General features: G+C 46.2%; 1 protein-coding gene across 4 annotated transcripts in view; it reads left to right on the top strand.

The window, feature by feature from the left end:
• LSAMP (limbic system associated membrane protein) overlaps positions 1 to 26,815 on the top strand; it is a 1,444,497-nt gene that overhangs the window by 1,165,357 nt on the left and 252,325 nt on the right. For all 4 annotated transcript variants that reach the window (XM_019476221.2, XM_059720473.1, XM_019476222.2 and 1 more), the window contains one exon: positions 20,733 to 20,965. In XM_019476221.2, coding sequence (XP_019331766.1) covers positions 20,733 to 20,965 — 233 coding nt within the window. The remainder of the gene's footprint in view (positions 1 to 20,732; positions 20,966 to 26,815) is intronic.

The following is a 26,815-nucleotide window of genomic DNA, read 5'->3' as shown; positions in this document are numbered from 1 at the left end:
AAGCAAGCAATCAGCTAAGCAATGAAGCATTAGATAAAGGCCATGGAGTTGCTATGTAACGACTGATAAATGCTATATGAGACCTGGCTTTGGGGGTGTTTAGTGTGGGTGCAGACAGAAGCTATGTTTGTTGCCTGATTGATCTCATGGAAGTGCTCTGCAGCTGTGCCATGACACAAATGCATGGCTGCAGAGTGCTTTTAAAGTGGCCAATCACATGACAAATTAACTCTCATCAAATGAGGATTCAGACGAGGGTGTTCCATTCTGGAGTGCTGTAGAGAACTTGTGTTCCCAAGGGTTAATTTGTGGTGCAATCACAGCTGTCTACAGGAAGGGAGGGGAAAGGAGAATGAGCTGCCGGCTGGGGTTTGCGTAGCCTGAGCTGGAGCAGGGAGGGTAGATTGGAGCCCCCCACCTTGAGGACCCCTGCCCCCCATCCCTCCATCTCAGGCTTGGCAAGCCCCCCTCCCCCTCCTTCCCTTCCCCACACCCTTCCTGTAGAAAGCCATGGAGCTGGGAGGGAGTGGCTCTGCAGCTGCAGGCAGGCTTGATATCCACCCCCCGCAGATGTTCATCTGTTGGGTGTGGGCGGCGGGGGGGGCTCTAACTCATGGCACTTTATGTAAAGTGCCATAAGTTAGAGCAGAGACCTGCACATCTGTCAGCAGCCTGTATGAATATGTTGATATAATTTAATAGTGGATTGTTGTTAAAACAAGTTGGAAGACAAGACAGCAGCTTTAGATAAGATATCTCTGAATAAGTACGGCACTTAATGGAGGATTAAGAAACAATGTCTGAACAATGAATTGGAAAAATCCTATTTTCTTGGAGCCCACAGAACCCCCCCCCCCCAATATAAATAGTTAAAAAGGGAAGCCAGCTGTCTGGAGCAGGTGGACATAAAGGGACCCCAAAAGAGGGACTAGAGAAGATAGACCTTCATAGGTTTTCAGTCAGAGGTTGGGAGGACTTGGATAGATAGACACACTTATAGAGAATAATCTGGTTAAGGAAGGTTGTTTTCCATACCTGGATATGCCCCTGATCACATACTCCTGAATCCAGTTGGGTCTGTTGAGTAAGCATAGTCAATACAGAAGGTCCTATCCCTATAAGGTAGCACCCATTCTAAAAGCAGAAGAATCTCAGGAGTCTTCCTGAGGAAGGTAGAAAACACAAGCCCTGAGACTCGAGACTGAGACCAAGAAGGAGCTGCAATTAGCCCTTGTACTGGGACAGGCAATTCTGCCCTTTCTCAGCTCCAGAGGGCTCCAGCTAGAAGTACAAGAGTAACATTTGAATTGCCAGCCTAAAGCTGGTGTGCCTACATTTGGTATCTATGCCTTGATGGAATACACTGGCCAATAGTTCAAAAGAATCATTCTGCTTCCCAGAAAACGATTCCAGGAGAGTGGGTGTAAGCAAATCGGGGAAAATCAAACCTATGCTATATGTAGTTTAGTGTTCCCATATTGGGCTGAGAGTCAGGCCTTCTGGGTTTTGTATCCAGATCTCAAGTGATTCCCTGCGCAACCTTCCACAAGTTATTTCCCTTTGCTGCACTTGAATTTTGTCATCAGTAAAATAGGGATAATGCGCTTCTTCCTTTTTAAAGCATGTAGGTGGGGTACCTTATCCCATACCTAACTTCAGCTCAGTAACAGTCCCCGCAACACAAACTATGCACAAAATTAGGCATGTGCTGAAGTATCTCATTAAATCAGGGCCTATGAGTCTATGAGAGCCTCAGATGAACAGTATGACTATAGTATGGCTTTTGCAACAGTAGGACAGCAGGAAGACTTAGCACTTGGAAAAGGGACGGCAGGTTTTTCCAACTTGGGCAGCAAAATCGTCTCTTCCTCCCATCTTGTTGTTTCTTTTTCTGAACTTAAGTTATGAGCCCACTCCAACCTTTCATGCTGACAGCAGAAACTGTCAGATATATCCTGCCGTTTCTTTTTTTGTGTGTGCCTATTTATTTATTTATAAACATATCCTCCTTTGGAAGGCTCATGGTGGGTACAGGGATGAAGGTGAGCTGAGATCAAAGCTCCCAGGAGTCCCTGCTCCCAGCAGTTTCCCTTTTACCTTCTCCACCCCCCTTAAGCCTTTTCTCATCTGCTTGCTTTCCAAATCCTCATGGTGGACAAACACAGCACAATAGGAAGAGGCAAAATTCAGAGATGCGGGCAAGGAGAATGGAAAAAGAAGACCGAAATGTAAAGTTTCTTAGTTATGATGGAGGGTGCTGATTGTGGCTCCATAGTTAAGGTTGAGTTATGTTCTGCATTTAAAGCAAGGATTCAGCCTCTTTGGTATGTGAGAGGAATACAGTGCACTCCACCCAGCTGACAACACTGACTTTTTTGAGTTCAGAATATTTTTTTTCCCTAAAAGCTATAGGCAGACTTTCAAAGGTGCTTAGATCCTATTTAGGCAGCAGGCTAAGTAGTCAGCAAAGAGTCTCATAGACCTGAATGCCACACTCTTTTGAACTCCCACTGTGACATCGGGGATGCTAGCATTCTGGAAAAATCTAGTCCTGATTGAGGAGCTGAGCTCTTTTGAAAATCTGGCTCCCGACAGGGGGTTATGAGCACTTCATTCTCTTGCCCCGAGCTCCATAGAAATTGTAGTTCTCTAGATGTAGTAATTAGAAACCAGGAATACTCAGGCTTTTGACTTAAGTAATTTAGGATAGGGGCCATGTCTCCCGTGTACACTGCTGAGCACCCTTGAAACATTGATAATATGATCAGATTCTCCCCTTGTCAATAATGCAGGACCCTTTCCTACTTGATAGCTGTTGTTTTGTAAAGACGCATCCAGTTGCGTCTAAAGCTACAGGGCTCCTTCAACCTCATTTGGGAAACTGCTCTACAGTCTAATATCTTTGAGTGCCAGGGGATTCTTCTGTAAGATGAACCCTCTTATTTCCTCTCCTCATCCCATCACCCTTATATCTTGGTATCGCGCTAGATAATTTTTCTCATTCTTTGGTATTCGCAGTTTTCAAACATTTATAGAGTGTAAATATCTCCCTTCCATGCCCTCTTGTAGCTGACTTATACATATTTAATTTTTGTTAAGCTTTCTTCATACACTCATCCCCTTCCAGGTCTGGGATGGTATTTTACTGGTTGCCTCAGAACCCGCTTCATGTTTGCTCATATTTGTCTGGGAACTTGGAGCCCAGAACTGAGCACATCATTCCAGATGCACTAGATAGTCTGTGGCATTCGTTATGCATGGAATGAAAAAGCAGCAGAACAGCTGAAAGGGAGTCTGCTTCCTGGGCTCCTGTCTAGGAGCATTGCTTGAGGTTGATGTTCCAGGGTTGGCCTTAGATATGGAAATGAAGCTGTTCTCTGCTTTCAAGTGAGAGGGAGGCAGAGGGAGAGGGGAGAGAAGGATTAGCTTCTCGAAGTCTGTGTTTATACTAGACCAAGGCTGTCCAAGTTCCAAGGGGCTGGGGCCATATGCCCCATGAGCTGCACCAGTGAGGGCCACACTCCACATGGGCTGCACCATGACAAGCATCCTCCCACCTAGGGTGGCCATCATAGACAACATTCTGGTTTTCAGCTACTCTGTCCTCTATTGATATGAAACCCAACGCCTTTATGCCCTCTATTTTTCTCTTCAAGAGCAAAATAGAGGACATAAAGGTGTCTGGTTTTGTATCAAGAGAGTACAGAGGACAACCAGACTGTTCTCTGTGATGGCCACCCTACTCCCACCTCTGTTATAATTTGTGTCCTGTGGGCATCCCCCACCAACACTGCATCATGTGCTCACATGGGCAACCCCCTCTCACACCACCACTTCACTGTGTGCCTGAGCAGGCACCCCCTACTGCCACACTGTGGGTAGACCTGTAAGGCTTCAGACTCACCCTCCCCTCTGTGTGCCACACAGCCCAGCCAGCTGGGGCAGAGGCAGGAAATGGCAGCTGAAGGAAGGAGGGGGAGATGGAGGTCTGCAGCTGCTGTTGCATCAGGAGTGATGTGGGGAATAACAGCTGGGCAGGAGCCTAGGGGCTGCAACTTAGAAATCAACAGAACCCACAGAAATCCACAGGCTGCTAGTTGGACATCTCTGTGCTAGATATTTTTCTAGAGTGGCTGCCTCCCAGTGAAGAAGGGGATAAAAAGAACAACTAGGTCCAGCTAGCTTCACCCCACTGTGCCAGTGACCAATGCCAGCAGGAAAGGGAGGTGAATAAAAGAGAAGCCCCAGAGGCAGGAAGGGGCTCAGTAGCTGGGCTGTCTGCCTGTGGGAGCCAAGGAGAGTATGTGGTTGGTCAGAAACTCCATCTTGGGAAAAGGATGCCTCTCCCAGAGGGACCTGTGCCCAAGTAAGAGACTGGGGAGCCCATCTTGGATCCTGGGTGGAGGGTGAAGGTGGCTTTCTAAGGGAGTTGTAGGGAAGTTGCTTGGGTGTTACTCAAATGCACTGTTACATGTCTAGTGCTGCTTCCATTCATGAAGCTCAACCACTGGTAGCAATGGTGGGTGGACTTCAGAAGGAAAGTCTGTTATTGCTACTGGTGGGAAACATAAAGGAAAAAAGTCAAGTGCAAACGCTAACTTAATAGTGTTGGCACATCAAGGAGATATCCTTTATTGTACTACAGTAATCCAGAGCAGGTGGTCAAAGTGGGTTGGTTCATGTTCCCATTCATGTTTGAGCACCACCCTTCAAGTGTGGTGTAAATACAACCTGAGCTGTGAGGATGTTCAGGGGCACTTCCTTTGGTGCACTGTTGGTTTCAGGGAGGATGGATGATTTAAACCTTCCTTGTGCTAACTATACTGATGCCTTTTCCTATTCCACACCCATTGATAGACATATGGAATAGTATTTTCTTCTTGATGATTCTCTCAAATCTTTCTCCCTAATTCAGTGAGAGTGCCCATTTACTTCATGTTAAAGCAGGAATTAGCTGCAGTCTCATTCTCCTAGTCCTTGTGAGCTCAAAGATTCTGAAGAGAGCTGTACTCATCGTGCAAAAATGAAGAGACACCTGTCAGTTTGATTGAATGACACCTCATTTAGCAATTGAAAGTCTACCTAGCTTTATGACTTGGCATGGAACTTAAACAGTGAAATTCACTGTCACAAGATGTTATTGAGGCCAAAATCTTAAAGAAATTCTAAAAAAAAAAAAAAAAAAAAGATGAGATGTGAAGAATAAGACTCTCTACTGGGTTGATAGATGGAACGCAAACTTGTAAGGGAAATAAATACTTGCAGTTCAGAGGACAAGCCAACTACTAGCTCTCTGGAGCTAGGCTAATAGATTCTTATACCTGTCTCTGAAGCATCTCTTACTGATCTTGGATTGCTTGATTATAGGGATGATTTCTCTGATCCAAAATGGCAACTGCTGCTATTGTGCATACAGTGTCTACTTCTATCAAGCATGGGGAGTTGGATCTTGGGGTTTGGTTCCTCTCTTTACTGTAAGACTTTGTGGCATCATTCTAGGCATCTCAGCCACACTCTGACAGGGGCTGATGCTGATGCTCGGTGTTAGTTTCTAACATCCACATGTGGGCTTCTCCTCCTCCTGCCTTCACAATTAAACTTCTTAATCTATGGATTCCTCCCCAGCCACACACACATGCATATTTCCCTTCATAGGACCTGAGCAGCACCAAAAGGCAGTCAGGCTTGTTCTGAGCAAACTGGCTGACTGGGGTGAAGGATCCACTGATTAAGCAAAGATCCAGTTTGGAAACTAAGTGAGTTTCCAAAGTAAAGGTGTGGAGTCAGAAAAGGCTCTGAGGGAATGGGCTTGCCAACAGTCTAGGGAGCCCTACCAGCCCTGCCTCAGGGCTAGAAAGGGTTAGGGGACCTGGTCTTTCTTTCACGACTGTAATTTGTTTATGGGCAAGAACAAATATGGCTAAAATAAAGTCTAAAACTGGCCTGGAGCGTGGCTGACTGCTCTTGCCCAGGCAGGTGTTAAGAGACCATCCTACATTGTTCCTTTCTCAGCCAGCACTGGTGTTACTCCTGCCTTCCTGCCACCTGATCCTCAGTTCTTACTGATTCAGCAACACCTGCAGGCAGCACGCTGGGCACACACTCTGGGCTGGGCTCATCATGCTGCACACAGGAGCAGGGACAAGATCAGCCCATAAGGCAGAGGAGTGCCGCAGCCTGCCTCGACAAAGGAGCCAGTGGAATTGCTGGGCAATCAAGCTGGACCCCCCTGCATTGCACTTGTCTGAGAGAGAGATTTCCTTCCTGACCCCCTTCTCTCTGTACAGAGTAAGGCAATGCCCTAAAGTACCAGTTTCAGCTGCTTCCATCTTCACGGGATTCATGATGTGATTGTGCTTAGACCTTCCTCACCTCCAGTCCTGTTCCTTGCCTTTCCAGGGGTGTAGTTTGTAATTTGGCCTGGGAAGAAGGAACGGTACAGGACACTGAGATTCCCTTTGGCATCACTCTCCCATTATCTATAGTCTTTACTTTGGGTCCTGCCTTAGAGCAAGGGGAGCAAATGGGGAGGGAGGAGGGGCATGTATTAAGTGACCTCTTAAGCTCCCTTCCCCACCCCCATTTTCTGTGATTTCATTCCGTCTTGCTCCCACTTTCTCTGAGTTCCCTTTTGCATTAGTAATCTGGGCCTTTATCTCATTCTCCAGTAGCTGTGGCGGCTGCCTGCCTATTTCTTGTCTGCCTTTGCCTCTCACCCCCTCCTGCCTGTGATGTAGCGTTGTCTGCCTCCATCTGCCTGATTGTCTTTCTCCTTTTTTTATCTGGGTACAGGGGCTCCAGGTGCACTAATTCTCTCATACTGTGCAGAACATTTCAGATAATTACTAGGCACAGAATCATCACATGGGCCTTCCATCCAGGCCTGTCTTCTCCTTTCTCTCCCCTCCATCAGCCTCTCTGCAACATGTTTCCTCCTGCACCAGAAAGTCTGGAGGAGAAGTTTAGAAGCAGGGAGGGCAGCAGCTTTCCCCAGTGGTGCCTGGCTCTGGTGATGTGAAAGATGTCTGTGGCACAGTGTAAGCTGCAGCAAATTAACCAGGTGCCTCTTATACTGATGTATGGAACAGGGAAGAGGGGGAACATGAGAAAAGGGTGGAAAATATCTCTGCCTGTTTCAGGTTGTTATAGTGCTCCTCACTCAATACCAGTGCATAACCCTGGCCAAAAATCAAGGCACTGCTGCCATTCTTCTGCAAAAACTTGGTTTCAAACTCTTCCAAAACTTGAGTATAGTGGATAACCTTTTCAAAAATACCCACCCCAGGATGGAAGGCCCACATGAGAGAGGAAGTCAAATTCTATTGTCTTCTGGTCAGCTTGGGGTGTGTACTAGCTGGGCTATGTCTGAGCACAGCGCTTCTACCTACCCCAGCACCCCCACGTCCCCAAGCTGGGAATGCTGCAGTGCCTTCCCTGGGGCTGTCCAGAGAAGCTGTTCTTGAGCACACAGGTGGTTGAAGTCTCAGGTGCAATGATAGGAGGATGCTTTACAGCATCTTCAACAGTGCATTCCTGGCCAGGACGATCCAGGCCTCTGGGGCCCCTTCTGCTAGAGTAGTATAACCAACGACACTGAGGTAAATTGCTGGCAGGTTGAGTGAGGAGCGTGTTCGTGCTTGGACAGTTCATTAAGTTGACGTGATTTGTAGCTGATTAGCATCCCCTAATGACCCTGGCTTCAGTTCAGAGCTAGATTTTTGTCTCGACTGAAAAGAGAAATTGATGAGTCCTCAGCTGACCCAAAAAAGAAGGAGGAATTGATAGCCTGCTTTTTCTGCAGTCTTGTTCTCCTGTCTGATCAGTGTGCAAGATCCTGACTCAAGCAATCAAGGCAGTTGGCAGCTATGCAAAGAGCAGCCAGCTTGAGATTATGCATGGTAGCCAGCCAGCCAGCTGCCCTGCATATGGATGCTGTGTGACCTCTCCCATGGAGTCAGGCTAGGGTGGAAACTCCCATCACTGCCATCACTGATGGTGACTCAGGCAATGGCACCAGGGTACCAGCTGCATCTCAAAAAACAAGTGGAATTGTCCTAGGAGCTCCCAGAATGCAGTGTCTTCTCTAAAAACTGGGGTGGAATTTCCCATATCTGGGTGGGTTTAGAGCAGGAGAGAGCCTGACCATGAAAATCCATTCGCTTGTGGCTGGGCTGCAACCTAAGGCTGTGTCTCCACATGCACAAGTTGCGCCTCTGTAGTTACGCTCAGCAAAGCATGTGGTTGTATTTCTATTGTTGCACTGGTGATTACACTGGTAGAATTATACCCTGTAGGAATTAGTGACCTAAGGCAATGGTGCTTAAACTGCCTGGCCTTATGAGTTAGATGAGTGTCTTGGGATGAGTCTGCGGGCTAGATCCAGTGCAAGGTTGGTGTGCAGGGTTGCTCCATGGATGCGATCCAGAGCACTGGCCTTGTCCCATGTTCCCAGATCCGGCTGCAGAGCAACCTAGTATGCTGCCACTATCTAGTGCACAGAACTGTGTCATTCTGCTCTCAGACCTCCCCACGGGTCCAGAAATTTGGCATGAGAAAAGCTGTTATTCATGCTGGTACCACTTCCCCACCACCAAATTTCTGGACCCTTGGGGAGGTCCATGGATAAGATGACACAGCTCAATGCGCCTGGATTTGGCTCATGGGCCACTTGTTGAGCACCAGTGCTCTGTGAAACTTGATTCAAATATACTGGCATCCCCATCCAGACTGGTATAATTATTATGATTAAAAAAAACTAAAACATGCCTAACCAGAATAATTCTAATATAAAATGTATCTGCTTGGACCAGGCCTGCACCTACTGTGGGAGATAGAGGGGCTGGGTGACATTTTTGACAGTGCAGCTTCTCCCTGGTAAACACCCTGGAGTTTTACCTTCAGTATCTGTTGCAGGCTGGGTGAATGCTTCTTTCAGAAAACATTGGCAGTCATGTCCACCTTTCAATGTTATGTCAGTTTAGTTAAAAGAGCTTTCACAGCAGTAGGGAAGTAGCAGTGCCATTGAACAAGGTGTATTACTTGCATCGAACAAGGCTCATCTCGAAAACAGTGTACAAGTCAGGTTATCCATCTTCAAAATAGGTGAATTCAAACTGAATCAGGGGCAGACAAAGCCTGTAAGAGGAGGGGAATGGAGAGACCCTCTTACAAGAGGTGACCAGAATTGCTTGACCTGTTTAGTCTAACCAAGCAAGGGCCAAGAGGGGATATAATTTCTGTTTACAAATGCAGGATTGGGGGTAAACTCCAGGGAGGGAAAAGACGTATGTAAGCTAATGAACAACGCTGGCTCAAGCAAACTGGCCATGAATAATTAGGCTGGAAATTAGTAATGTTTGTATGCATCAGATCAGCATGGTTCTGAACCAGCCTTTCAGTGGGAGTAGCAGCAGCAAACAGCCAAGCTAGTTTTAAGATGGAGTTTGATCAATTTATGAAAGAGTCTCTCTGATGTGGTTTTCTGTGATAGCAGGGTGCTGGGCTCACTGACCCTTCCCGTACTATATCCCTAAGTGGAGTTACACCAAGCAAAATGAGCAAGACTTTGGAGACTATCAGCCTTGTGCCATCCCATTACAAGGGAATTGCCCATAATCATAACACATGTAGTAAGAGCCCCAGGGAGCCACAGATAGGTCTGACAGAAAAGGCCATGAAGTAATAGTGCTGAGAGAAAGCAAGTGCTTCGTGGCCTCTCCTCCTATCATTCCTGCTGGCTTTATCTTCAGTAACTTACTATGTGAATAGAAATGATGAATGCCAATCAAATACAGCTACAAGATCAAGTATACAATATATTAATATTATCAATACAATTAATATTGTTATATTGAATTAGTTCTGTGACAATTCATAGTGATAGTAATACATATAAACAATAATGGATGATAAGACTCGTAATTCTCTATTGAAATTTAAGGGAAATGTGGGAGAAGTGACCATAAATAATATTTTAATGGGGGTTTTCACTCTAGCCTGGTTCCATGGGGTGATGTCCCTTTGCATCCATATACAAGGCAGCTGGCTGGCTATGGTGTATTGTATTATTAATTATTATTATTATTAATTAATCCTAGTTCTGAGGATGACATGGGGATGTACTTATGCCACAGTCCAGAGAACCATCCCTATTCAGCAAAACTGTTAAGCATGTGTTTAAGTCCCACTGACATTAATGCTTCAATTAAAGCTGTCAGGGCTTTGCTGAATCAAGGCTTCAGTTCCAGTTAATGGAACTCCCAATCCCCAGCTCCTTAAAAGGGCACTCTACTAGCGATGAATGAAGATGTGTTCAACTTCAGTCAAATCATTCTGTACAGCACCTCCTGCTGTCCTACTAATAGCAGTAGTGGCCACAGTCTGGACTTTAGCATCATTATCTTTTACTGTATGTGGAGTATCATGAACTCCACACAATCCAGTTAGCCCATTCCTTATTTCAAGTCCTACTGGGAGTCAATGGGACAGGTATACTTCTCAGCTTCCTATGATCAGCTCTGCTGCAACCTTCCTGCTGACAGTGATTAGGTTGCACATGTTCTGTAACACGTCTGCAACTGTCTCTGCACATGGGCATAGAAGGCAGGTTTGAATGGAATGACACCTACTTTTTCTTGCTCCTCTCCCCTGCCAACTATTGCTGCATGGACTTCCTTGTTCACCAGGCAGAGAGGGGATGAGCAGAAAAGCAAGACGAGACAAAGAAAACCCAAGTGTGTTTTGCTCTTGGTTGGTTCCCCTGCCCCCTAGAGCCCCAAGCAGTATTGCTGCTAAACACCATATTAGCTCTCCAGGATCACACTTTACAGCAGAGAATTTGTCTGACCCATTTGACACTCACAACTAGGTACTGGGGGTGCTATATGCTGAACAAGTAGCATTTGGATTCCCCCCTCACCCTGTTACTTGTGGGTAGAGGGCAGCTGGCAAAGCCATTAACTAGATCTTGCAAGCGAACGTGAAGTGACACAGTGACAGGAGTCTTCTTGTGGGAAGCTGGTTTGGGGAGGGCAGCTCCGTGTGGTAATTTCAGCCACTGCAGGTGGGGGCATGTTCCACAGATGGCAGGTTGCTTTTCTCAAGAGATTGCCTGAGGCTGGATCCAAAATGCTGTGTTGTATCTTCTGCAAGGAGCTGTGTTTTGGACTGTGATGCAGAGATACTTGTAAAGAGAAATTAATCAAGAAGCCACTGGGGGGGGGCAAGGGAATACTGACATTGACCTCTTTCTACAAAGTGCTTAAGAATGGCGGATGGCAAAAGCCATCTAAGGTTATTGTTTTAAAATAAGAGGCAAGAGAGGTGATTTCCTGATAAAGAAACACAGGGTATCTTATTTAAGCCTACTGGGCCTAGACCTGCAGACTTACGTAGGCAAAACATTGTCTGAAGGCAATCTCAGAATCAAATGAGCAGGCCTGCTGTAAGTAAATGTATTTATTTAGGATTAAAATAATAAAAACAGCAGTTATCCAAGGCCGTAGGCACCTTTGCACGTCATTGATAATGCTGTAAAATCCCAGCGGTGTTTCAGAAATAATTTTGATAGTGGCTCAGCCAACCACAGAGATCCTTCCCACCCCTTCACTGCTGTGAGGAGTAAATCTTCAAGGCATTCAAAAACCCTATCAAAGGGCCCAGATATACAACATGTGCAAGTGTTGTGTACCAGATATGTGACACGTAGCACAATGTCAGGGTAACTTGCTAGAATCCAACATTTAGTTACCTTGGGAAAAATCAGGGGTAAAATTACCCCTGTGTGATTATACTGGTGCAAGTGTCATGTGTCTACTTCTTTCTTGGGGTTGACCAGTTGCTCAATGCAAACAGGTTATGATTACCTGCTCTTCTGCCACCTCATGGCTGGGTACCATAATATTGCCTACTAGATAAGCTACCCCAAGAGGGCTGACTATCCATCCGTACCCTATCTGTGCATCGTTTGTATCGGTACAGAAAACTGAAACCTGTTACACTAATGTTAGCAGCTTTTTTTTCCAGGCCTAAACTGATACTGAATGGTGTCCCTAGAGGTGTCAGGAGACAGTGCTGTAGGTATCATCTTTGTTGTCCTTGCCCACTGTTGGTTGGCCTCTCTCCTGGGTAGGAGTGGAAGGACTCATGGAGGCAGCCCCTGCAATGGCTCTGCCTCACTTGCCCCAACCTCATGCTCCAAGAAGTGGCAGAACCATGCTCCGCTGCTCTTCTTCCTGTGGCTGTTGATGAATGCAGTCTTGATAGCCTGTCGCCACTTTCCATCTGAATAACACTTCTCAACAGTATGCCCGTCTGTTTCCTGGAAGGAGGGGAGGGGAGAGGGGGAAAGGATCTGGGGACAGGAGTTGCAGGAGTGACAGAAACAACATAAACTGCTACAAGTGTTACAACAACATGCTGGGAAATTAATACACTGTGAGCTGTCATCTCCACGGGAGGAGAGGCAGAGTAGAGAAATGCTGAGGAAAAATGATAGGGCTGAGGCTAGTGGGGGAGGAGGAGGAGGAGGCAGCGACAGCCTGCGGGAAGGGAGGGAAGAGTGGAAGGCAATGAAACCTCTGGGGCTCGAGTTCCTGGTGTGTAGAGTGTCCCCAACCATTCATGGCAAGACCCTGATGACCTTTCAGCCTCTCAGTGGACCCTTCTACTCCCTTCAATTGTGATCTTTTCCTACCTGAGGAGACGGGAGTCTCATTACTCCTTTCCTTTTTAGACAGAATCCCAAGGTGGTATGCCCCAAATCCTGATGGGTTTGGGATGGGGAGGGGAGCAGGAGCTCCATTGATCCTTAATGTGAGAGAGGTTGCCGATACCACCTTGCATTTGCTCCTGGCCAGTTAATTACACAGATCAGCTGGGGGAGGGAAAAGGTAGCACAGCTGTTTCCACAAAATTAATTCCAGCTCCAGCTGTGATTCGGGATGTGGGGATTCTTGAGTGCACTCTGCTCTGCCCACCTGCATGCTGCAAAAAGCCATCCTCCCCTGCCTTGCTGGCAACTGAAAGCTAGAAGCAAGGAGGTGAAATAGAAATGGGGTGGTCAGCAGGGAGCCACAGATGGGAAAATGAAGACAATCCTGATTTCCAAGGGATTGCCTCTTTACAAAAACAAAACAAAAACCTACAGATCTGAGTGTAATTTGGGCAAGGCCCTGGTTAGGGCATAAATTTGATTTGGATACAGGTGCTCTGATACCTTCTCTGTTCTGTTTGTGGTCTCATGCTGCTTTTATGGCTGTGGTATCCTGGTGCAGCTTGCTTGTCACAATGGGTATGTTGCCACTGCCATGAGCCATGTAGAGGCACACAGTGAGGTTCAGGTAGGGACGTTCTCATCTCATGATGTGACTCCATCACCCAGTTAGTCCAACGTGGCAGTGCCATCCCAGGCTGTTGAGGTGTAATTATATTTGCCCTGAGCAATAGATTCTAGAACGTGGGGACCTTGGTCTGGTGGGTGTTAATTACAGCTAGTCCTGTCTTAACCCAGTCCTTGTAATATGCCACTGCTATTGTCAGTGCAGATAAAGATCTGAGGCAAATAACTAATGAGCCAAGCATCCTCTAGAGACAGGGAACTGGGTGGGATGGAAGCCTCTGTCTTTGCAGGGTGTAAGCAAAAGGTGGCGTTTTATATACACTTTGTTTTCTAACTACAATCTCACATTCAATACCATTTCCCTAAATGCCCTTTCTGTTGGAATTTATCTTATATAATAGCACTCTGCACTCACTGTGTAGATAGCAGAATCCTAGCTGAAGGTCTTAGAGCACTTTAGAAACATTATTGCATGCATCTCCATGCCCCTCTCCCCTGTGAAATGGATCAGTCTCATTCCTCACGTTCGCAAATGGGGAAACTGAGGCGTGGAGAGGAGAAAGGACTCTCTAGGTCACCTTCTCTAATCTCCAACCCTTTTCCATAATCGCTTAGCTAGTTATTGCATGGATATTAAATACCATGTGAGCACTGAAATGCATCTTTGGCAGCTTAAAAATGATTCAGTAGCTAAGTATCTTAAATGCCTGTCAAACTTCAGGAAATTTGCTTTTAAGGGGACTGGGTAGCTTAAGGGGATTGAGAGCAGGATGTAGAGATTTTCTTTTCCAGGTCTTTGGTTTAAATGTGATCTAAGGTTGGTAGGGAAGAAAAGTAACTGCCACCCAGCTTCTGAGTGGTTAACTACTTGGTGGTGAGCTTTCAAGAAACCACCCAACAAGGAGAGGATGAAGGAAATATGTATGTTCAGCTTGCAGAAGAGGTGATTAAAAGGGGCCATAATCACAGTTTTCAAATATCTGAAGAGCTGCTGTAAAATTTCATAGATTTCATAGACATTAGGGCTGGAAGGGACCTTGGAAGATCGCTGAGTCCAGCCCCCTGCTCCAGGGGCAGGAAGTCAGCTGGGGTCACAGGATCCCAGCAAGATAAACGTCCAATTGACTCTTGAAGGAATCCAGAGCAGGTGCTTGTACCACCTCTGGCGGCAGTCTGTTCCACGTCTTGGGGGCTCGGACTGTAAAGAAGTTCTTCCTTATGTCCAGTGCGCTCGCCTGGCTTCAAACGCCTGCTCACATGCTGCCTTGGCCCGAACTGAAAGAGGCATATGCTCTTTAGCTTCGCGGACTCTCCAAGGTGGGCTTTGGTTATCCCTCTGGCCTTCCCTGAACGCGCCTGTCATGTCTTTGCATGTTACGTCAGTGTGGGGCTTGGCCTCGAAGGTTCCCTCAGGGATGACCACTCCGCTTGCGGGGCTCCACCTCCCCTACTCCCCAGCCTTACACCAACCTCTGATGGGATGCCAGATCTTGACACAGCTGCCTCTCCAGTGTGGATGTTCCTCATGCCCTATTGTACCCCAGTTTTCTCCTTGGGGGAAGGATAATTAGCTGGCTCGGGACCCCCTTGAGCTGGTCGGCTCTATTCCTGGGGTTGGTATGGGTGCCCCTGTCAAGCAGGGGTAAAGAAAACAAGCAAAGAAAAGAAGCAAAAAAAAAAAGAACCCAAAAGGGTCTTCCCATCCAGTGTCCTACTGGTCGGTTTTTCCAGCTCTCCTGCCCATGTTTGGCAGTGCTCCCCCGACGCTGGTCCCATGGGGTCCCTCTTTCCTTTCTGCTCCTAGCCCAGTTCCCTGACCTGGTACCTGGGAGTAGCCAAGTAGGAACACTTCTGCTTTCCTGGGGTTGGCCTCAGCCTCTTTCTCTGGGTCACCGTTCTGGTTACGCCGCCATTTGGCGTCTCCACTGCCCAACCTCCTCGGTGGTTCTAGGGGGAAGTCACCCCTGGTGTTCCTCCCCTCCTGGGACTCAGTCTCAGCACCCCCAGTGTGAGGGAGCCTAACTGCTTCAGCAGCTGCCTGTCGTCTGGGCGTTCCTAGTTTGTGTTGGCTTTGTGCGCTGCCGGCACAGAGAGCCTCTGCTTTCTCACTGGCTCTCCCCACCTTACTGCTGGTGACCGCTTTTATCCGTGCTGGCTGGTGCATCTTCATGATGTCACCCGCTGGCTTTAATTGCATAAAGGCGTGGCTTGTAAACTGCGCAGGCTTTTTTCTTTGATCCTCCGGTGTTGCTCCTCCTGCAGGTAAGTAGTCGTTTTGTATTTCTTTCTTTATTTTCATGTTTCTTCCCATGCTGTGCCCCGTGGGTGGGACTTCTCAGTCCCTCTTCTCGTTATCCCTGGGACATCCAGCCTGAAACTGTCTCGAAGAAGTTTGTGTCCATTTGACCTTGTCATCCCATGGGGTGCTCTGGTGAACAGAGGTTCCCCCAGATCCTGGTGAACATCCCTTATATACTTATAGGCAGCCACCAGGTCCCCCCTGAGCCTGCGCTTTTCGAGGCCGAAGAGTCCTTTAGCTCTCAGCCTGTCATCATAAGGCCTGTTTTCCTGCCCTCTGATCATGCGCGTGGCTCTCCTCTGTACTCTCTCTAGCTTCTCCACATCCTTTTTAAATTGTGGAGCCCAGAATTGGATATAGTACTCCAGCTGCAGCCTCACCACGGCCGAGTACAGTGGGAGGATGATATCCTGGGATTTGCTGGAGAAGTATCTATGGATGCAAGCTAGAGTTTTGCTCGCTTTGCCAGCTGCAACATCACATTGGTGGCTCATATTTGTCTTGTGGTCAGTCATGACCCCCAAGTCCCTTTCGGCCGTGGTGCTAGCAAGTGGGCTGTGATCGTGGAAGCCAAAGCCTTCACAATGGCACCAGCGCCGCAGTCTCTGGTTGACTACCTCAGCCTGTCTCTCCCTCCTCAGCCTATGACCCACAACCGGAAGGAGTGAGGAAAAGACCACCTGCACCCCCAACCCCCTAAACCCTGCTCCCAGAGACCTGTCATCTCTCATGACCTGGCTGGGATTGCTCTGAGCTGTGTCATTCGTGCCCACATGGATAAGGAGCTTAGGGTGGTGATGGGAGGGCCGAAGAATCTTTGGGATCCTCTCAGCTATGTCCCAGATGCGGGTCCCCAAGACGTAGCAAACCTCCTGGGCTGGGGGGTCGGGGTGGCAGATTGCCCCCTCAGTCCCGCTCAGGAGGGAGTTTCCCATGACAAGCACTCGGCGTTTCATCTTAGGGAGAGTAGGGGTGGGTGATCCTCCCTTGTAAAGGGAGGGAAAACACCATTTTTTTTCTGCTGCAGAGAGTAGGATGTGGCCCAAGGGCTTGAAGTTGCAGTAAAGAAGATGTAGTTGGGATATTGGGAAAAACTTCTTCACTATTAGAACAGTGAGGCACTGGAATAGACTGTGTAGGGACTGTCCATCACTGGAGGTGTCCAAGAAAAGGTTGGACAAGCATTAACCAGGGATGACCTGGGAGTAGTTATGCCTATGCTGTGCTATGAGTATTTCCCAAGATTCTTGGTTTTGTTGGTTATCAGATAGGGGCAACAAGGTTTTTTTTGTTTCCTGTGCTCTCCTATTGCTTGATGGCTGGGGGGTGGGGCAGATTGTTGTTGTTTTGTCTTTTGGGTTTTTTGCTTGCTTGCTTTATTTATGTATTTATTTTGCCTTCCCCAGAAGCAGTGGATGTTGGCTGCAGCCAAGCCTGGAAATTTTGACTGTGTTGTGCCACTGCCTTGTGGCTATATGACAGTGTTGACCATGTAGTTTTACTAATAGGCTACACAGTAAAATGGACAGCATGGTGTGGATAGGGACAATCCTGCCTGTGGCAGGAGGTTGGACTACATTACCTCCCCAAGTCTCTTCCAGCCCTATTACTTTTTTATGATTCCATGATCAACAGTCATCTTGTTGGCAGCTTTAATCAATTTTGATCCAATTTTAAGAATAGTTTTGATCTCTGAAAATACCTATCATCATAAGGCAACTTCATTATTCACTGACAAAATGTAGCACAGTGGCAGTGCAGACATAGGGCACCTCATCTATATGTTCACTAAGGCTAAGCAGAGGTTTACCATCCCAATGCAGACAACCGAAAAACATTTGGAGCAGGAAAAACCCAAAATGAATGTGTTGCAAATCTGTTAGTGTTCAGCTGAACTGATGATAATGTTTTCGGTATGTCTAATGATGAGCATTCTGTTATAGCTGTGAACCTACCTATTGATTATTAATAAACATTTAACAGTCATTTAATATCCACCAGATGCTGTGCAGTTTTTGCATTGCTGTTAAAATGTCACTTAACATGCCATTTAATATTTTATCAGTATTGAATTAATGTGTCTCACACTCTGAGCATTATCCCATAAATCTTTATTAAACTGGGATCCATAAAGCTGGGCAGCACATACAGTAGAAAGACAGAGATGCACACATTTGTGCATATACACATGGAGATACCTAATCTACTTTGATGTATGTTCAGACAGAGCCAGGACTTGGAAATTCCACATTTGTACATTGATTTTTCTCTGACAGCTTTAGAAAAGCAGGTATGCTGAGCAGAGCAGCTCAAATCCATTTCAGTTACTGTTCCAATCTTTCTCTTTTCTATCTTTTTTATCTATATTTTGATGGCACTCTTTATTCATTACTAGGGCACTTAAAAAAGTCTAGCAATTGACCTGCATTGACTATTATGGCCCTATTAATATCTGACCTCTGGATGTTAGCAGGGTACAGTTGGCTATGGTGCACCATTTTAAATTTCCCAAGAGCAGAATTTCTTAAGTCTTCTGGCAAGATTGTTTTGTACTTCTTTACCTTGTGGCTTGACCTTTCTGTCTAGCTGACAAAGATGGCATCACTTTCTTCATGGCTGGCAGAAGCCTGGCTGGATTCAGTACATGTCTGGGAGAGGTTTGTGGCAAGTTATTCTCTTCTTTCCCACCACTGCTTGGTCTTTGGTCAGTCAGATAGGATGTTACCTTTTGGTGAAATGGGTGTTGTAGCAATCAAATAGTTCCACAGGTGTTAATAACATAGGAACAAGTCTTACCATTTAAAACCAAATATTAGTCAGTAGTGAGTGCCTTATATAGGTGGAGAAATTAAGACTATTTTGGGGGGTGAAGGAGAGTCTCATGACAAAGGCTGAACCCTGGTGCTCAGAGGAGCAGGTTCTGGCTTTACCCCTGACCAACTTTTGGACCTGTGGAAATTCATTTAGGTCCAGATTTTCCAAAGCACTTTGGTACCTAAAGATACAAGTGAGGTGCACAGCAGGATTCTGAGAAGTGACGCTGATGGCCAGTGAATTCAAGCTAATCATTAACCAGTTTTAGTGGTTTTGAAAAATCTGTTGGGCACCTATCCTGTCCCTTTAGGGTCAAGAATCCTGTGGAAGCTCACCCTTTAGCCTGTCTGGGCTGGGAACGCTGATCTACTTGGCTGGGAAGACTAAATTCCTGAAGGCTCGAATGAGGAACTTTGAGATCTTCAGGTGGAAGGCCCTGGAGATGGGTGAAGTGTTGTTGTGTGTGTGTGATGTGCTCCTGGTGGCTGTTCTTGGCACATTCCTCAGGTCATTGATTTCTGCTCTTGTCACCACGTGTTGTGAGAAGGAGTACAGGTAGCTGATGTCCTGTGCCACTCAGTGGCCTGCTCCAGTGCACAGATTGTTTAATGTAAATAACTGCTCGACTATCACCATTCTTTCAGGAGGAACAGATTTTAAAGCCAAAACAATTATGGCTTTAATTTCACCTCAGGGTAGGTATGTGCCTGGCCAGAAGAAACAGCTCCAACTTCAAGAGTAAACCTTTGCCAGCCTCTCTTGGCTGCCTGTCAACAGCATTAGCTGGGGTCTTTAGGCTACACGCCCCTTCCCGGCAAATGTTTGTCAGACCAGACAAATATGCTTCCAGCTTGATCAGTGGCATGGTGCACCTCCCACATGGCACCACACAGCATGGCATTCCTCATGCCCCAAGGTGACCCAAGAACAACTCAAAGCTTTTGTGGGCATATTTGCTCTGGAGGAGGTGCAGTGAATCATCTGAGTCACGTCACGCACAGCAGCCTGAATAGTCTTAGTCTGAATAAACTGCATTCAAGCAGAGGAACTTGGAAAATGCATGACCCTTCCTAACAGTGTTTGAAAACCCACTGTCAAATATTTGCCTTATCCTTCAGTGATAATCTTCATCCTCTGTCTTTCCCTCTCCAATACAACATTTGTGTGAGTAGTGCTGATGAGAGGAGTTGGCATATTTGAATTCCAGGAGGCAATGAGCACAAGAGGCCCAGGAGTGACAGAGTTGAAGACTGACCTCTTTTAGTTATCCACAAAGCAGGCATGGGATGGGCAAGCTGTCTTGATAAAGCCCCATCAGTATTTCTTAGCCTAGCCTTGGAGGCATTGTTGCTAGGGTGAAAGAAGAGATAAGTTTCCCATGTCCTGTTCAGCTCATGGCCCCTTAGCTAAGCTAGGTAAACTCATACATGCCTTTTCTTTGCAGCTCCGTATCTCTCCTGTGTTCAGTATTATTAAGGCTGAAATTGATCTTTGAATAGACCAGGTGCCACAGCCAAAGCTAGATTTGACTTTGTGATGGCTCCTCTACCCTCCCCTGTAAAAGAATGAAATCGCTGTCATGTTGCTGCAAAGGCAGTCAGTCCATCCTCTTGCCTGCAGACACCTGAGGCTCTTGGCAGATGGGACAAAGCCTATGCCAGGTGGTGACTATCCAATCTCTCCAATCTTTGCTGTACCCATCTGCCATCCCTCTTCCCACCCTCTCACTTGGCTTGTAACCTTCTGAGGACACTGCAAATGTCACAGGGGATGAATGTGATGTTGCTGGCACCAGCATCACATATATGCACATACGTTCATGCAGATGTGTAACTGCAAAGGCAAAGGGGGTCCTTTAGTTTTTCACAAGGCCTTTTCTGTTGGTGTGGTGAGGGTGCACAGGTGTCACAGGAGGGAAGAGGGAGGAGGTGGACCATGTGGCGGGCCAGCAGGGGGTGCATCCACCTCACTGTGCCCAACCACCTACCAGGCTCTGAGTGCTCTGAGTACCACCATGGGGGTGCCTCACATCTGGCCGACCCCCTTCCTGGAGCACACCCATGATCCTGGGGAGCAGGGTTGGGAAGAGATGGTATGGACCAGGACACTTGAGTCTCCAGAGTAGCCTTGTTCATTTAGTATTTTGAAAGTGCTTTAAAAATGTGACCGGTCATGGTGGGAATGAGGAAGATGATGGTTATGATGCTGTGGCAGTGGAAAGTTAAAAGGAGGGCAGGGAGCCTTTGCTGATATCCCAATCTCTTGTCTCACCCTTCACAGGTGTTATATAGAAGACAGAAGCTCCAAGGTGGCTTGGTTAAACCGTTCTGGTATCATCTTTGCTGGAACAGACAAGTGGTCCCTGGACCCTCGAGTGGAGCTGGAGAGACAAACCCCCCTGGAATACAGCCTCCGGATCCAGAAAGTGGATGTCTATGATGAGGGGTCCTATACATGCTCAGTGCAGACACAGCATCAACCCAAGACTTCCCAGGTTTACTTGATTGTGCAAGGTAAGAAATAAGAGCTGGGCAGAGGGCAAAGATGGAAAATAGAGGTCCTAACTTTTTGCAGATGTCTGGGCTGTGAAAAGGGAATACTAACCTATTTGTCCCAGCAACATACTAGACCAGCAGTGTGGGGTGGGATCTTTTTAGTTCATACCACAACTCCAGGGTCATCTTCCAATACGATGTGTATGGACTGACAGTGCCTATCTTTCAGAGGCTTGTATTGCACGTGACATGAATGACACTGGAGCTGTTCCCATAGACTCTAGGATTACTGGCCGCTCAGTGACTATTTATACCTCATTGTTTCCCCTCCTCCTTTCACACCTCTCCTCATTACATTCCTTTTCCCTTGTCATATCTCATCTCTTCCTCCCCCACATCCCTGGCTTCTATATTCCTTTTCTACTTTGAACAAGGGTGAGGAATATGACTTCTGATGAATAATATGTACTGCAGGCATTGGCTAATAGGGGACTGTGGCTAGATGTCTCTTCCTGCCAGGAGCTACAGAGTCATGGCTACCATGAAACAGGGTGACCTCTACTCCATGGTAATGATATCCCTTTTTCATGTCTCAGTTTCTCAGCTTTCCCTCTGTTCCCTTTTAGGGACAACTACAACCTTACTAGCCTAAATTGATAATGAAACAGAGAAGATATGTAGTTTGGATTGGAGTGCCATCACTATGCTGATGATACTTGATTCTGTCATTGTTACATCAGACCTGGATGGTGCTTCTGTCCACTTAAATATTTATAGGGTAGTTTGTATTAAATGTATACTACAGATAGGCTCAGATTCTGCATTATCATTCAGACAGGCATTGGTTATTTCTCCAGATTCTCAAATAACCCAAAAGGCAGTGTATTTGATTTTAAAGTGGCTGCTGTTTGAAAAGCTCCAGCCTTTCTTTATCGGGTGTTAGCTGGCAGGTTCTGTGCTGACTAGCATATTGAACATATAGTATATGGTTTGTATGAGTATTCAGCGATGTTACTCTTCATGGGAATTGTGAGAGACAGAAAGCTTGCAAAATGTCCTGGCATGCACACAATTGCATGCACATGTGCACAAATGTACACACACAGCAGTTTTCAAGACCTGTTCAGCAGTCCATTCAAATGCAAGGTATTCAAAATACACTTTGTAGAGGCCCTGAGATGCAGCTAGGGTCATCATTCTCTACCTGAAGGGCTAGTGCAAACTACCTCTAGGTGTCTTATTGCTGGTAAAATCTAACAAAAAGCATTTTCCATTAATCTGTCAGGAAAAAATACACGCACAAATGAGTTTTTGAGCCAGGCATATGTATTAATAACACCAATAATGCTGATTTGATGCAGCCCCAAGTAGCCATAGCCCAGTTTCTCCCAGAGTTTGGTGCTGTCCAGAGCCAAACTTCCCCAAATGCCAGGATTGTCTCTAATGACAGTAAGTTGCAGTTTAGATCTGGGTGTGGCCAAAGTCAGGTTGCAGGTAGATAACATACCCTTGTATATCCTTTGCTGGCATCTCATAATTTTACCACAACTCTCGTGCTATGCAGTGTTTATTCTTATAGCCCCAGCTCCAGAAATCAGAAGGTAAGGTGAGACTCTCAGCTTTCATTTCTTAAGCCAGTTGGTGGTCTTTGTGGCTGAAGAAAAAGGAAACATGACTTGGGTGCACACTAAATGTTCAAAAACCAAAGGCAACTACAACAAATGTAAGAAAGTATTTTAAAAAAATGTTTCCTGGTTCACAGGATGTAGTCTCTTGATTTTAGAGCACTGTTATTTGGCATTCATAGCCATTGCAGAATCTGCTCTTGTTCTTTCAGGGTCATTTTCTCATGTAACTTCTTTTTTTTTTTGGTGGGTCTTGGAACTTAGTAATTGTTTGCAACTGGTAGAAACAACAGTAACTTGGGCTACTGGGATGAGTCTAGGTAGTTTGCTTATATTCATTTAATTAATTCACTTGTTTGTTTGTTTTTTATTTCAGTGTGTAAATATCAGACTCACTAACTCGAGCTCTAGGCCCCTGTGACAGATAATTAAAAAATAATACAATCCAAGGTAGGCCCAAACACCAGGAGCAAAGCCTTGTTCTTAATAGCTTTTCTGCACCTTGCATTTAATATTCATTGAATAATATGGATAAACAGAACTAAGATTGTTTCTACCCCTCCAAGTCAGTTCCCATCTTACTGAGCCATGCATGGTCTGACTTGCTTTCCTCCTCTTGGCCCCATATATCTTTGCCTCCTGGCTGCCCAAATGGCCACCTTCAGTGAGGGGTGAAAGGTGGTCTGGCCAATGCCTAGGCAGTAGCCAGGTGGTTAGAGCACTTTGCCGGGGAGCAAGAGATTCAAATTCAAACCCTTTCTGGATGAGGTGGGCCTAGAAGTGGAGCTGTCTACTCTGTGGACAAGTGTCCAAACCACTGGAATATTAGATTGAGGCTCCTCCTCCTCCTCTTCCTCCTCCTCCTCTCTCTCTCTTTTTTTTTCTGGAGGGGGGCACTTACCCAGCATTACATGTGTGCTTGAGTAGAACAGCATCACTCTGGAACAGCCTTCTGAGCATGCATCCAAACTGTATGGAAGTGGCAACAATTGCAATGATATCAGAAGTGTCATTTAAGCATCTAAAGGTGAAACAGGATTTAGCCCTTAGTCTTCCTGTGCCTCAGTACCTCAGTTGTGCAGTGGGGATTATGGCACTGCCCTTCCTTCCAGAGAGACTCCCATTGAAGACCGTGACATGCTCAGGTGTGTTGGTGCTGAAATCTGACAAACACAGATGTCTAATCCCTGGCCATTCTCAGTGTCTGCTCCAACAGATGGGCTTTGCTGCATTCTAAAGGTTTGCTGTCTTTTGGCTATTTACAGGCTAATGTGCTCAAACACCAGTCCTAGAAACCATCCTTCCACTAGCAACTTCCCTGGGGAGAAGTCCAGTGTGTGCAGCACTGCTGAAGGCAGGATGTCAGAGGGGGAGAGGCAACTGCTCACCCAGCAGATCCCAAGGCATTGAGGACATAAGGGTTTCGAACCGGTTCCACCTTGTCAGCCTGTGCAGAACTAGGCATGACAGTCTGCTTAACAACCTGCCTGCTTCACTGGTTTTAATTCCCAGCTTGACTTTTGTGTGGCCTAATTCCACAAAGAACATATTAAAATAGCTTCATAGCAGGTTAACCAAAGGACGGCAGTAGAGAAGTGTACACCTAAGACACAGGATCCTATCTGGAAATTGAAGAAAGCCATTTTCACTATTGCTGCTGTAGGATCATCTGGCAGTGCCTGGAACTCCTAACAAACCCCTTCATTCCACAGGTAGACAGCTTTACATACAAACAATGGGCGCACACTAGAAGTCCCAATGGCCAGTACAGTGTTTGCCTTGCCTTCTGTCTGCTTTCTTCAGCCCCACCATTTTGCCTTAGTTGTCCATAGACTGAGTCAGAGAACTCCTTCATTACTACCCAGTCATTTTCAGATACAGGGTGCCCTCTGTCACACTAAACTGAGAAAGACTTGCACAATCTTCCTGTTCAAAACACTTTGTTGCTCAATTCTGGACTCTCCCCAGTTTGTCCACTTTTTCCTTAAGATGTGGTGCCCAAAACTAGACCCAGTATTCTAGCTCTGGCTTCACCAGTACTGAAAGAGTGAATATTTACCTCCCATGATTTCCAAACGACACTTCTATTAATATAGCCCAGAATGAGATTAGCCTTTTTTTTCCTACAACATCACATTGTTGATTCATTCAGCACTGCTGCCAAGCCATTTATTTCCCATTTTATAATTGTGAATTTGATTCCTTTTTCCTAAATGTACTACTGTACACTTGTCTTTATTGAATTTCATCTTGTTGACTTTGGACCATTTCTCCAGTTTATGAAGATAGTTTTGAATACTGATCTTGCCCTCCAGGGTGTTGGCAACCCATAATAGGTTGGTGTAATCCAGATATTATGAGTGTACTCTCTCTTCCACCATCCAAGCTGTTAATTGAAATGTTAAAAGGAACAGTGCTCACGTCTCATCTCTCTGGACATCCCCTAGGAATACCCTCTCAGTTTGGTAGTGATACTACTGGTAGTTGTTCTTTGAGTGCAGCTTTTACATCCAGTTCTGTGCCCACCTCCTGGTGATTTCATCTAGTTTTCTTACAAAAATATCTTGTAGACAGTGTCAAAAGCCTTACTAAATTCCAAGATATACCACATTGATTGCCTCCATTCTCTGTTTGGCTAGTTAGCCTGTCAAAGAAAGAAATTAGATTGGCTTCACATGATTTTTTTTTTTGCCAAATCCATGTTGGCTGATTTTTATCATTTTACTATCCTTGAGGTGCTCAAAAATGGAATATTTAATAGCTCGTTCCAGTATGTTTCATAATTTGTTCTAGTAATGCAAGTCATATAGAGGAAGGAGTCTGTGGCTGCCCTGCTCCAAATGTTATCTAGGGTATATATGGCCTCTTTCAGGGCCATATCTTGCACTCTTTATTCAGGTATGAATATCAGTGGAGAAATCGGAGTAATTCTTATGGACTGCATCAGAGTGGTAGATGTGCCACTATTACAGCCTTTCACAGGGCCCCGCGCCCCAGAAATTCAGAACTAAGGGTTGAAGCAGACATTACCTTTTGAAATCTGTATGCCCTCATAAACAAATTTGATGGCAGCACAAAGGCCAAACAAACTGATGCGCATTACCCCTTTTTGTGCCACAAATGCCCCAGATTCGCGACTGCAACAAAGGTGGTATTAATTGGTGCTGCTATTTAGAAGCAGACATGTATTTTCTTTGTAGTGGGAGATCCTGGGCAGCTCAGAGCTTGAAGGGGCCCAATCCTTGCACCCCAGGAATTCCCACACAGGGTCAGGCCCCTCAAGCTCCTCAAATGCCTGCCAGGCTTTCCACTCTTACAGAGGCACTTCCAGGGGTATCTCATGGCATGTCTGTGCAAGTAGGCCAGGGAAGCTGGGGTTTCCTTACTTACGCAGGAGTATACCCAGGATTTCCAGAGGCATTTCTCTGCAAATAGGAAACCCCAGGTTTCCCTACTTACAGAAACACACCTTGAGACTCCCCTGGTCACATCTCTGTAAGAGGAAAAGCTGGGAAGGTGCTTCTGGAGCTTGGGGGGCCCCATCCTGCATGGGAATTCCCAGGTTGTGCAAAACTAGGCTCCTCAAGCCCTAGGAAAACATGGTACCAGTTGCCCTGAATGGTCAATGGGTGGGACTACAAGCAGCGTGTCTTGCCTTGTGAAGTAGATGAGCTGCTCTGGACACATCCTGGAACATCTGACCTGCTTCATTAAGCAATGTCTATTTCTAGCCTAACACTACCACCCTGCCGTATTTGAGCTCAAGGAATTCCTCTGCCAACTCTAGGAAAGTAGCTGGTGATTTTAATTACTGCCACCAGGCTTTACAAGTAGCACATGATCATGAAAAGAGCTGGTTGGGATTATTTTAACCAGACTTGTTGGGGAGGTTGGTCAGAAAATGCCAGTTTCATTGAGACTGAAACTTTTCCACAGAAAAGTATTGGCTTTGATTAGACACAAGGATTTTTGTATGCAGTTTTTTTAAATTGAACCTCAGGTGTCTTCCTCAGAGAACTGAAGAAGGGTGCTGTGGTACCCAAAAGCTTGTCTGTCTCTTCCAAGAATATAGTTGGTGCAAGAGATGTCATCCACAAAAATTCTTGCCTGTCACATTTTTCCTGGTTTTATCTTGCTGGGATCCTTTGACCCTAGCTGACTTCCTGCCCCTGGGGCAGGGGGCTGGACTCAATGATCTTCCTAGGTCCCTTCCAGCCCTAATGTCTATGAAATCTATGAAACC

The sequence above is a fragment of the Alligator mississippiensis genome, chromosome 1, assembly GCF_030867095.1.
Source record: "Alligator mississippiensis isolate rAllMis1 chromosome 1, rAllMis1, whole genome shotgun sequence".
NCBI classification, from domain to species: Eukaryota; Metazoa; Chordata; order Crocodylia; family Alligatoridae; genus Alligator; species Alligator mississippiensis.
The sequence above is the reverse complement of the archived record's forward strand: the minus strand, read 5'-3'. Positions and strand labels throughout refer to the sequence as shown.